The 12,227-nt window shown below is 51.2% G+C and overlaps 5 protein-coding genes across 5 annotated transcripts; 2 read left to right on the forward strand and 3 right to left on the reverse strand.

The window, feature by feature from the left end:
• Positions 1 to 69: 69 nt before the first annotated feature.
• Positions 70 to 1,147, forward strand: HO133_010279 (uncharacterized protein; the record flags this gene model as incomplete). The annotated part of the gene is made up of 2 exons (XM_037301134.1): positions 70 to 154; positions 216 to 1,147. The coding sequence occupies 2 exons, from the start codon at positions 70 to 72 to the stop codon at positions 1,145 to 1,147; spliced, it is 1,017 nt and encodes a 338-aa protein (XP_037153951.1).
• A 532-nt stretch (positions 1,148 to 1,679) lies between these two features.
• HO133_010280 (uncharacterized protein) lies at positions 1,680 to 2,933 on the forward strand (the record flags this gene model as incomplete). Its single annotated transcript, XM_037301135.1, has 2 exons — positions 1,680 to 2,204; positions 2,283 to 2,933. The coding sequence occupies 2 exons, from the start codon at positions 1,680 to 1,682 to the stop codon at positions 2,931 to 2,933; spliced, it is 1,176 nt and encodes a 391-aa protein (XP_037153952.1).
• A 552-nt stretch (positions 2,934 to 3,485) lies between these two features.
• On the reverse strand, positions 3,486 to 5,169 carry HO133_010281 (uncharacterized protein; the record flags this gene model as incomplete). The annotated part of the gene is made up of 2 exons (XM_037301136.1): positions 3,486 to 3,562; positions 3,648 to 5,169. 2 exons carry the CDS (start codon positions 5,167 to 5,169, stop codon positions 3,486 to 3,488), a joined length of 1,599 nt encoding a protein of 532 aa, XP_037153953.1.
• Positions 5,170 to 5,696: 527 nt separating this feature from the next.
• Positions 5,697 to 8,655, reverse strand: HO133_010282 (uncharacterized protein; the record flags this gene model as incomplete). The annotated part of the gene is made up of 3 exons (XM_037301137.1): positions 5,697 to 6,273; positions 6,335 to 7,250; positions 8,412 to 8,655. The coding sequence occupies 3 exons, from the start codon at positions 8,653 to 8,655 to the stop codon at positions 5,697 to 5,699; spliced, it is 1,737 nt and encodes a 578-aa protein (XP_037153954.1).
• A 2,029-nt stretch (positions 8,656 to 10,684) lies between these two features.
• Positions 10,685 to 11,990, reverse strand: HO133_010283 (uncharacterized protein; the record flags this gene model as incomplete). The annotated part of the gene is made up of 2 exons (XM_037301138.1): positions 10,685 to 11,437; positions 11,490 to 11,990. The coding sequence occupies 2 exons, from the start codon at positions 11,988 to 11,990 to the stop codon at positions 10,685 to 10,687; spliced, it is 1,254 nt and encodes a 417-aa protein (XP_037153955.1).
• Between the last annotated feature and the right edge of the window lie 237 nt (positions 11,991 to 12,227).

The following is a 12,227-nucleotide window of genomic DNA, read 5'->3' on the forward strand; positions in this document are numbered from 1 at the left end:
CGCCTGGCCTACTCGCACAACCTTTTACTTCCGAAATCCCCCTGCTGAAAGAGCAGACAACTGTTCAACATGTCACCCAACGAGGCACAGGGTGTTTATTTAGCACCTGGAGAAAAGAAAGGCAACGATGGCACTCTGACAGTCCTGGGATGCGGTGCGTATGTATTCGCGCAAAGCCTTTTCCAGCTACCAGAGCTGACATCCATGCTCTCAAGGTACTCTCGGTATCGCCATCCTCTCGGGCATACTCTCTTCCTTGTCTGAGCAAAATCTTGCGCGTTCAACCAATGGTACCACCACACCATCCGAAGAGCCCCCTCCTCGTACACCCTCCCGTTTCATCGCCTGCGTGACACGCCCTGCATCTGCAAAACGAATCAATGCAGAGCTTTCACACTTGACATCTGCCCTGACGATCCTACAGAATGACAATCTCAAGGGCGTTCAAGAAGCAGATGTCGTGCTGCTCGCCTGCAAACCCTACAATCTCTCTGCCGTGCTACAAGAGGAAGGCATGCGGGAAGCCTTGGGAGGAAAACTTCTGATCAGCATCCTGGCTGGTGTGCCCGTCTCTCAGATTGAGGACACGATATACGGCAGAGGTAGCAGCGAGACATTACCAGCGGACCCCGCCGTGGACGGCCGCTGTAGGATTGTGCGAGTCATGCCAAACACCGCTTCCCTTGTACGCGAATCTATGACAGTCATCGCAAATTCCAATCCTCCGCTACCGCAGTCCCTCGATGCACTAGTCTCTTGGATGTTCACTCGCATAGGCAGGGTTGTTCACCTTCCACCGGCGTCCATGGATGCTAGCACAGCTCTCTGTGGCTCTGGACCAGCATTCTTCGCGCTGGTACTTGAGGCAATGGCAGATGGAGCTGTAGCTATGGGCTTGCCAAGAGCAGAAGCGCAGTTGATGGCTGCGCAGACGATGAGAGGGACTGCTGGGCTGGTGCTCAACGGTGAGCATCCGGCTATGGTGAGGGAGAAGGTCAGCACTCCTGGAGGGTGTACTATTGGAGGACTGCTTGTACTGGAGGAGGGGAGTCTTAGAGGAACAGTGGCTCGGAGTGTGAGGGAGGCTACGGTGGTGGCGAGTCAGTTGGGCAAGGGCATGCAGGGAGTCAATGGGACAAGATTCTAGTTTACGCAGTTTGAAGGATTTTAGCCACAAACTCTGATAAACACGAGAGGGCCATGAGGTTTGACTAGACACAACTGTCAGGTTTTGGATTGCTTTCCGGATCAAACGTCCATCGGGCTAGCAAGCTCTCTTGCAGTGCAAAAGCTTTGGCCCCAGTGGGAAGATAGACGATAGATATATTGACTTCCGGAGAGATTTTCTATTGGTATTTCGACGCAGACGTAACGTTTTCAAGAATAGCGTATCTCAATATGAAAGCGCGGTTATCTCGTCTATTTTGTGGAGCTCACATCGACACGGAATCTCTCTACAAATGCACACCACCCAGCTAGTCCACGACTCAACCCAGGACAAGATGCCTCTCACAATCCCTGCATAGCTACAGAATTCTTCAAGACTAAATGAATCTCCCACTGCTCAATCGCCTTTACATTCACAGCATACAAGGAGAATTGTGACTGTGGAAGATTAGCCAAATTGCAACCAGTAAGTCATCTTCTACTTCCCTCCAACCCTCTGCAGCTTCACCATTATGGGGCAAATGACGCTAGTGGGTCACCACGCTGCGATGACGATGGCACACACGTATCGCATCACGCAGCTTGAGGCCACTTCCTATGCCACCACTTCGCAGGACTCATTTCACATGGATCGGGCATACGTGAGGGAGAAGCTCGAGCTGTTGCGCGCCGGGCTTCCCGCGGCTATCGGAAGGATTCTGCGTCAGCAGCAGTTGTTGAAACAGACCGCTAACACAGTATCGCCTTCAACAGTGGCTGCGGGAAACGTCCCACCCCCTCTCCCTCCCTCGGTGGAGGCAGCGTACAAAAAGAAATGCATCGAGCTAAAGCGTCGCCTGATCGAGGTTGATGAAGATAATGACGCTAAACGCCTTCGCATTGCCCGTCTCCATCAGGGTATCCGCAAAATGCGCCTTGAACGCTCATATTTGCTTGAGGCATTGGCAAAGCGCCAGAAGAAAAACGGTAGCAGTATTGATGGCTTTCCTGTAGCCTATGATGAAGAGAGCGAAGGTAGCAGTGAGGGGCCTCCAACGGTATGATTGTCCAAGGCAAATTACTAGTCCACGCATTTATCAACGCAGAAAACCATGTCACTGACTCTTCTCTCGCAGCCAAACGAGAAGCCTCTCCGCTCCAAGCGAAGCCACCGTCGCCCTGTCAGCTCACCGCCACCCATCTTGGGACCGCAATTTCCTCGTCCAATCGCCCCATCGCAAGGCCACCCAACCTCCGCGTTCGACGCTCCGGGTAACCATCCATTCCGCGAGTCCTCATACCAGCAAGCCCCAACTACAAACGGTCATCCTGGCATGCACTACCAGTCTCACCAATCACCATACGCATCCAACATCGGCCGTGACCAACAACAGCAGCAACTCCTACCACGTGCCGCTCCGCCTCTAAACGCCTTCGAAGATTTCCTCGAGAACTATGTCCAGGCGCGTCCTAACGAATACCCAGCTCGTGACCAAGAGGAGCTGCTCCAATACGCCCGCGGTGCATGGGATGATCCGGCCAAGGTTGAATACCGACGTGTCTACGAGGAGAGATACGGGCATCGCTTCCAAGAATACATGGACAGCGTGAACGAGCTAGAGGAGCGTGAGAGGTACGAGCGTGAGCGTGAGCGTGGCTACGAGCAGAGAGGCAGAGCTGGACGCTACGAAGAGAGGGAAGTGGAGAGAGAGTTGCCGCCGCCACCACCGCCACCACCTGCAGCAGGGGCTGGCGCCCTGGGGGGATTCACGAGCATCAATGCTTGAGGAGGCTCCGACGGCGTTCTTTCGGTTTCATCTACTAATCGACGAACTGCAATTCAATCATGACATATTCACATCAACGGCATCATTCTTTCGGGTTTCATGATTTCTATACCCACCGAGTACGATTTCACGTACTACTACTGTCAGCAAGCAATGTGCTCATTCGGGGCTACGGCCCGCAGCCCATTGCTGCATTTGAGCTTATAGACTCTCGGTTAGATCAGAACAATGAAAACATGCATCAATCATTCTTCCACGCATTGTTGATTTTCATACGTATGCATAGTGTGAGGATTCATTTGTCCTCGGGTAGGTTGCACAGGATCAGGCTTTCACGTATATACATGTTTGGTGATCTTCAGCCAATCTGTGTACAACATCTAGACACTTTGCCCTCACCAGAACGCATCGCGTGTGTTCTGTTGGGCTGCCCCGATATCTAGGTAAGTAGGTACTCTCCCTGCCCTGTCCACGCCACAAACGGCCCGGGGAACGCCTTCCCGTAGGACAACTCTCCGTACGCCCATTTCCAGGTACACTGGGAGCAGCGATTTAGTCGACGCCAGCGTACAAGTCCACAACGATATTGATTGCCGCAACCAGGATCTCGGCCGCGATGAGGACGATGACTGAACCTCGGATTTAGCACCGTACACTTGTATCAAAGCCCAGCTCCAAAAGCCAAACAAAAGACTGGGCGGAATTGTGACTTACCGATCCATTCCAAATACTCCCCATGCTTCGTCCCTACCTGATCCTTCAACACGGCAAGCAAATCCCCAATAACGCTCAACCTCTCCGTTAACAATCCCACCCTCTGGTCCATTTCTAGATAACTCCTCACTGCCGCATACACGGGTTCTAAACTTGGTTCCGCCCACATGAGCTCCGGACTGTCGAGTACGGAACCTTGGAGATGTATGTTGATGCGTAATATGAAAAGTTGTCCGATTTGTTGATGGATCTGCCGGCGGGAGAGAGATATGGAGCCGGTCAAGGCAATCTCGGCGGGTAGGGGAGAGGTCATGGTGATGGTAGTTGTCAGTAGGTCTTCGAACAGAGAGGTTTTGACGCTTTGGGCTAATGCGTGGGAGATGGCGATTTTGATCATGTAGTTCTTCTTCTCGCGGAGGGATATAAAATCGTTGTAAATTCGAGCCTGGTATTCACGGGTATAATAGAAATTGAAATTCTCTGTCTGCACATCGTCCTCGCTAAGTTTCTCGGCTTCAAATTTTGAGATTTCCTTTAGGAAACGCTGTTCTTGTTGTAATGTCATGCCCCAGATCACCACGGTGCCGTATTCGAAAAGAAACACTTCCGGCGTGTGAACTTTGGTGTCAAAGTCCAGGGTTGAGACGGCGGGAGGAGAAGACTGATCCATTTCGAGAGCAGTATGGTTGGGAATCGAAGATTCGCCGTTCTCGAGCGTGGTATCGCCGGCGGAGGTGGAGAGATCGATGAGGTCTTCCCGGCGGGTGTGGGCGTTTTCATCGACTTCGAGGGCGGAGTCGGAGTACCTGCGCTCTCGATTTTGGGGGAGCTCGTGCTCATCGAGGTCGGGGCTGTCTGTGTCACTGGCGTTGGAGGGTCTGCTATTGCCTTTGGGGCGACCGTAACTGAAAGGGGAATATATGCATTCGTCGAACAATTTCGGGTTGGCGCCCCGTGTCCGACCCTTGGCTTTGAGGTATTTCATGAGGCCGTCTAGTCGGTACGAACTCGCTGTGCAGTAGGCCGTGACCCGAGGGAGCTTGTCTCTGTCTGCTTTCCCCAGCCTCGCTGCATCTCTTCTTGCGGTTGGGTCTTTTATCCTCGTAAACTGCGAATAGACATCCCTTCCACTTTCTTCGTCCGGTCCATCCTCTCCAGGATCTGGATTCGGTAAGAGTTTTAGCTTCTGCGCATTTTTTGTCGTCCTCTGAGGTCCGATTTTGGAAGCTGGAGGTAGCATGGGCGGCTGAGAAAGCGGAGAGCCATGACTGTTCCTCCTTCGGAGCTTGCTGTTCAGTGCTGAGAGCTTTGGCGGGCCGGCAGACGAATGTCCAATAGCAGGGAAACTCGGAGAGGATTGAGGGGCTGGGCGCAGAGGTGAGGTAGAATCTGTAGGACTATTTGGGTCGTTTATGGTGGTGTGTGGACTAAAGGTGACGGTCCTTTGTGGTTTGGGAGAAGTGGAGCTCGAGGGCGTTGGCGGTGGTAGGAGCGGTGATGTTTCTGTAGAAGTGGAAGCCATTGCAGGTATGAGGCAGATGTTCTTAATGCGGTTCACATGTAGAGTATCACGAATCCGGAATCGTGAGTCTTGACATGTAATGACAAGTGTGTTGTTGTTGTTGTTCTTCTTGTTGTTGTATCATGGCGAATGGGGGAATTACTTTATATTTGGCAAAAAGGCAATGAAATTATCCCTGCATTCTCCTACTTTAAGGACAAGCGTGGCCCTGAGACTAATCCTTATTGGGTCCTTCGTTCCCAGGTTTTCCAGTACTCTGCTGACTTTCACACTTTGGAATTTCGGATTATTTGTTGTTAGGAAGAACAATGTATCTATGCTCATAGCTAGTCTCAGTACTCCTCACTCCACGCTTATTCCGACAATCGTGCATTCGAACAGCCTTCCATCCCTGGAGCTACCCTGAAAGGCCACTGATGGCGCTCGTAGCTAGATCATAACCATGCCGAGTACTCTACACTGTATTGGAGCAACCATGGCTTGACCGCGTAGATGAGGTTGCTGATAGAGCCAAAGCACGACGTCCATCATGTTTTTCGTACAAAACCACCACTGGGTTTCCGGCGCGGGACTGCAAGCTCGCCTTTGAAACCCCGTCGACCAGTGAGCCAGGATTCCCGGAGGGCTTTGCTGGCCTGGGAAGATTTGGGAGGGAGAATGGAGCGGCTATCTGGTAGGACACGAACGGTGACGTTGCCGCGCTTGATGTCTTTGGGCGGTTTTGGTTCGAGATCAAGGAATTTTCGCTTTTGGCTGATGGCGAGCTTGCCATTCAACGATGGAGGTATTGGAGCGTAGGCGACTGGTTTTGCTGCAAGGATTTCTTCTGGAAGCAGTAGCGGTAGTGGAGTCTTTCCAGAAGATTTTGCCTTTGCCTGGGGTATTTGGCCTTCGCCATTGATGTTTTGTGGCAACTCACCCAAAGACTCGGGCTTTTCGAATGACGTCTGACCATCCTCTTTGCTGACTTCAGCCAAAGACCTCTTCGTTCCCCGAACTTTAATTGACGGCTGGTCTTTGGATCGAAAATCCTTTGCTGACTTCGCTTGTAGCCTCAGTTTCTGGTCATGCTCTCTGCGTTTGAGCTTCTTATCTGCTTCTTGCCTATTTACAGTTAGCTTCCTTCCATCTACTACTACATAGACGTAGTCTCGAGAGAATGTACCTTGCAGCAACCTTAGCCGCGCCCAGTGCCGATGTGCGTGCCTTATCAAAGCCAGCTGATGCCGTGACTGTCTCCGGCGCCTCGTCCTCGCTTTCGCCTTCATCCTCTGGTAGGTCCCCCTGAATCCGTTCTCGTTCTTCGATGCCGGTTGAAGGAACCGTCCCCAGTACGTCGATATCGTCGCTGCCGAACCTTTTGTGGGTGGCCTCAGCAGCTGTGGAGGATGTTTCTGGCTTCTTTCCAAGGGTGTTTATATCCGTTCCATTCCTGCCCACACCAGCAATTTCGTCCGAAGCTTTTGCTCTCTTCTTCTCTATTTTGCCCTTTCTCGGTCTCGTTGAGCTACCAGAGTATGGGTTCACCTGGTCGTGTGTCTCCGACATCTCGTCATTTAGTCTCAGTGCATCATTGGGCTTTTCGATGGCCACCTCAACGGCTTTTTCCTCCTTGCCGTCATCGATGGTCTGTTGAGTAGTAATTCCGGGCGTCTGTGGAGAATTCGGACGGCTGCCCTGCGTTGAAGGCTCCAGACTTGACTCGTTGAGATCCGTTGCGTGGGCCACGTCGCCAATTGCAGATTTTGCAGAAGCCCTTCTGCGGGGCCTGCCTGGCTTGCTAGCGCTGGAGGAAGATGCTGCGTCGACAATCGATTTCGCTGAACTACGCCTCCTCTTCGCCACGGCCTGCGCTGGGCATTCTTCTCCGTCTTTACCACAATTCCTCTTTTTTTCATGCACTACAACCTGCGGGTACAGTAATTTCGGGGGTTGTGAAGCACCACTAGCCGGCGTGTTGTCTTGACTTCTTGTAGACACCATGCCTTGCTCAGCGGCTCGCCCTAGCTCAGTCTGTATCTGCTGGTCGACCTGGAAGCTAGACGCTGACTCACTAAGGGCGTTGTACGGGAAAAGGAAGGCTGCAGAAGAGTGTAAAAATCTTGAAAACATGGATTTATGGGTACAACCCTGACCGGGCTGAGGTAATTGGTGGAGTAAAGTTTCGTGTGCGTTGCCAAGATTTCACGGAACCGAGGAAAGTCTGCCGAGAGTCTACAAAATACATCTAGGGAATATCACTCCACCACTCCCCTATTTTCTCAAACGTTGACGCGCCTCATGACAACCGGTTGATCCGACAATCTGGTAGCATATCAGTGGAAGGCCACCCGAACGTTGCATATATGATGGGTCTGAGATAGTATGCATGTGCCGCAATCCTCCCTAGAAGTGCAAGCATATCCCAGTTCATGCAAATATGTGCAAATATTCGGATATACACATGCCTCTTCGTCTGGGCCGAGATATTCATCTCCTGAAAGGATTGCCTGAAATTTCTTAAGCACGTTGGGTCTACGACTGCATCTTGTAGCAAGGCATGTGAAAGCCTGCTTACTTCTGTAGTATGCTACAGCTTCCATCCAGACACCGTGGCATCTGCAACTCGTGCTTACTCCCCATTCTGGAGATTCTTGCGAGTCTGACGAAGCCCTGAATGGGGGCCTCACTGACGTGCTCCGTTTTTCTCACACAAGACCTCAGCATCCGAGGACCTGAGAGTCCACAGCATATAATTACCAGTCAGAAGGCATATCCCACTTGGGTGTATAAGGAAGCACGGGTACCTGAGGCAAGGCGATCTGTTGTTGACCCTAATTAGTAGATTCTTGCGCTTCCTACAGCTCGTGTAGCATCGGTTAAGGTTTTGGGATCGTCTCATACTGCAGCATTACACCGCAGGGTAGCAGTCAAGGCAGCATGGTCGACGGAGACTGGCTTCGCAAATTCTGCCCGAAGGGTCAATACAGAGTCTTCTACTAATGTATCAGGGGCCAGCTTATATAGCACCACCCATCTTGCAGCTTGGGTATAAGAAGGCAGGCCTTCCCTCTGTTCTCCATTTCACCTTTAAAGCACCCTCCAGAAAGCAATCCATCATCACAAGTCAACCATCCTTACCTATCATACAAAAACTCAATCACTGTTGCCTCTTCTCCTCTCTTCAAGCCTCGAAGACAAACTTCGGAATAAATCTTCGTTTAAAAGCCACACTACCTACACGCACCACTCATCATGCGTACCTTTAGCGTTCTCGCCCTCTTCACCACCCTCTTGGTTCTCGGCGCCAGTGCCAACCCTCTCGACCTCGTGAGCCGCCAGCTTGCCCATGAAGAACGCTGCGGCTTCTGCGCCATCGCCGTTTCTGATGGCGCTACGTGCTCCGACAACGGCAACTGCTTGCCACAGTGTTGCACCTGCGGAGGGACTTGCTGTGCACCGGATTGGGTCGGGTGCTAGATGCCCTGCGCTCGCGTTTAGACTCATTGAAAAGCCTCAGTGGTGGTTAGGACAACAGCTTCCACGTATGCATCCTGGATTGTTGTCAGTGGTCATCGACCCATCCTCAGTTGTGGAGGGATTATGTAGGAGGAGATGTGACGGATTTGATTATTTGTTCTTTGTTTTGAGTCTTTCATATACATGTAGTGAGCTGTAGGGTTATCTTACGACGGTCTTTACCTTTGAACGGCGAGAATGAGGGGAGCGGGTCTTGAAATATGGTTTTTCGAGTTTAGACATTGTTTGCTTGTGAATTCCTGCGAACCATAGGACGGACTACCTTTGTCCAGTGCATTGCCGTTCCAAAAAAGAGACGTCATCCTTTGCAGTTGGCACTGCTTTTCAAAGGAACCCTACTTTATCATTTTGCAATCCCCAACTGTGAGAGCGACCTTGCTTGAGTCATCCCAGCACAGACGCCTCGTACGTTGACTTTTGAGCAGCAGAGAAGCGCGTGATTTTCGTGTCCCTTACCGAGGCAACAGATCGCTTACTTGTTATGTTGAATACGATCCTGCGCCTCCAAGGCTCTCAAATTAGGAATGCTTCAAAACTGCTGCTATATTGCAGTTATCGCTAGCAAGTCTTCTAGAAATGACTGTCTTGGAATTAATACGACCTCGTCATGCCGTCCAGGTTTTCTTAGGATGGTTTATTATTTCATCCCGGCTTTAAAGCCTTCGACTTTCTAAAAGAAGCCGTAACTGGGGTAAAGCACTGGACGAATACAGGGTTGCAGGCTGATGGAGAGAAGATTCATCTACAACAATGTTCTATCCATCATGGCAGGAAATACTTGATGACACTCTCAGAACTGGTGTTCGGGAAGAGTTTCGGTTTGCCTGAGCTAGACGACTCCTACGCCACAGCCCTAACGCCGGGCGCGACGACCAGTGTTTCCCCCTTTATGTGGAACGCTCAGTACTGATATAAACGAGGTCTTTGTTGCGGAGCACCGGAGAAGGTTTTACGACCCGAGCCTTGACTATCCATATCCATGGTATGGATAGGAACTTCTTGCGACTTCCAACAGCTCGTTCCTGAACACTATGCCTGAGAGATCCATGTTTAGCATTTCGGGGTCCGTACTCAACGCGCGTCTTCCGTCTGGGTGTTGGTGGAAACGAGGGGGTCGTAACGACGAATCAACCTCCTGAACAAGATATAAAGCCTCGAATCTGTTCCCGATTACTCGATTGCCCAGCCAGCATCGCATCTACCCACCCGCCTTGATTCAAAACCAAGACCTCCGCTCTCAGATACACTCAACTGCAACCCTTACTCACCGAATACATAACACCCACCCACCCATCCCAACCCATCGCAGCCACCGTGCGCGATCTCAACCGGTGCGGGTACCGCGAATCCTGCGGCTGGTGCGCTTACGTGATCGAATTCGAGGGCCAGACTTGCGCGAGCTATACCGGCTGCTTCAACGGCCAAGACATCGGCCACAAGTGCGGTGGGACTTGTGGCGAGGTCACTGAAGCTGCCGGGAACGAGTACGAAGGATGCCCCATCGGTAGCGGCGCCGCGACGCCGTCTTGTTGAGGGGAGTGAAGCCGGGGTGGATGCGGTTGAGTTTTTGTTGTTGGAGGGTCCGATCTAGTTTGAATTGATAGGAATCCGGCATTTGGCCGTCGATATGGTTCGTTGCCTTCTGTCGTTGAGCCGAGACTTTCACTATAAACCGAGAGCTGTTTGTCTTCGTCAAACCACCTGCGATGGCTTTGGCTTACGAGAAAAATTATTCTCGAAACGTCTTCACGTGCATTGCGTTATCTCTTGCATTGCACTTGATCAGCCTGGTAAGTCTCTTTGCGCATTTTCTCCCGGAAATGTACCTTTATCGCATGAAAATTGTCCTGGTCTATTCCGCATGCTATTTTCTATGGAATTGACGCTTGAGCACCGAGAGGAAGTGCATGATCCCACTAATCGAGGCTGATGCTTGCGCAAGGTGGTTCACCTTAGCGGAGGACATTCCCACCTCTAACCTTCACTTACTCAAACGCTACGCTGCCTCCGAGTCTTTGTTGCCTCCACCCCATCTCTCATGGTGCACATCTAGAATCTTAGAGTAGTAACCACGCTTGCCATCGATTGTGTAGAGTCTCATCGCGTACGCCAGATCTTGTCCCGCACGATCGCTCAACACTGCGGACAGCGTGGGCGATAGTGCTTTAGCCTGTTCGACCTGTCTGACCACATCCACATACTCTTCCATCTCTTTGAAGGTCTTTTTTAGGTTCTCCTTTAGAGGCATGCCAGCACTATCGTACCATTCGGATGGAGACATCGGTGCTGGTGTAGGCATGAATCCCATGGCGAAATGCACCATTTCCCAGGGCCCGGTATGAGAGTATTCCCAGTCAATGACCCCAACAACGTTGTAGTCGTCATCCACGAGAACATTCCATGAAGCAAAGTCTGAATGGATAAGCGGGAACGGGCCGTCATTTCGAAGGGGTATTTTCGCGGCGAGTTTCTTCAGTCTAGAGGGGAAGGTGAGGATTGAAGCTTCGAGCTTGCTGATCTTCTGTTCAACTTCTTTGTTGTCTACTATCTTCCCTCCCGCTTGCCTATTGCACGATACTCTTACGTCTTCCAGATTGGGGAATTTCGCTGACCCTGCCCAAGCCTCCAGGTACTCTGTGGCGGTATCGAAGGGCCCACCAAGCCCTGGGAGAGGACCTATGTCGTAAGTTCCATTGTGAAGCCGGATAATGGTCCCGATCTTGGGGAATGTCAGGGAAGACATTTCTGTCTATTTTTACTGTCAGCTTGACCTTGGAACCGTACAATAACAACCAACGCACCTGGATCCTAGCCATCTCAGCATAGAACGCTGTCCTCTGTTGTGAGGTCATTGGTTCTTCACATTCAAGACTTATCGCAGTGTTGCCAAGCAAGCATTCTATCAGCATGAAAGATGCTCCAATATCATTTTGAGGGTTGGCGATGTAGCCGAATACTGTTGGCACAGGTATGCTTGTTCGCTCTTTCACCAGCTGCATGCAGTCGACCTCTTCTTGAAGGGTAAGAGCAAAAGCACCATTCGCTATAGCATCGCTTGTTGTTATTCGAAGTCTTGCAATCCACCGCGTATTGTTCTCAAATTTGATAATGCGAACCAGATTGCGCCCTCCCATCGTAGTCTGTGGATCCATTGTGCAAGGCTCGTTTTTGTTAAGCTTCGAGGCATATTGGCAAAGAGCATTCCAGTTGATGCTGTCACGGAAAGCATGCGTCTCCTCGGAGCGATAGAAGGGTAATATCCCCTCCCATTTGTAACCTCTGAAGTTGGCCTTGTCTGTCATGACTGTGGTGGAAATCTCGCCAACCTGGAGTGAGGTACCGATCAAGTCGAAGCAGCTCTGGACGAAACCTTCTTCAGCTCAAGCTGAGAGGACCTTGTAACGACGAGTGCTTAAGCACAATCTTGAGCTTGGAGTTTGTAGAGCGTTGTCTGTCAGAACTTAAACTTCGTTATGAGATGGTATGAACGAGAGTTTCGAAGGGGTTTGCCTTGGTGGTTTGTGTCACTGCGGGTTGCC

The sequence above is a fragment of the Letharia lupina genome (assembly GCF_014066315.1).
Source record: "Letharia lupina isolate WasteWater1 chromosome Unknown contig_8, whole genome shotgun sequence".
In the NCBI taxonomy this organism is placed as follows: domain Eukaryota; kingdom Fungi; phylum Ascomycota; class Lecanoromycetes; order Lecanorales; family Parmeliaceae; genus Letharia; species Letharia lupina.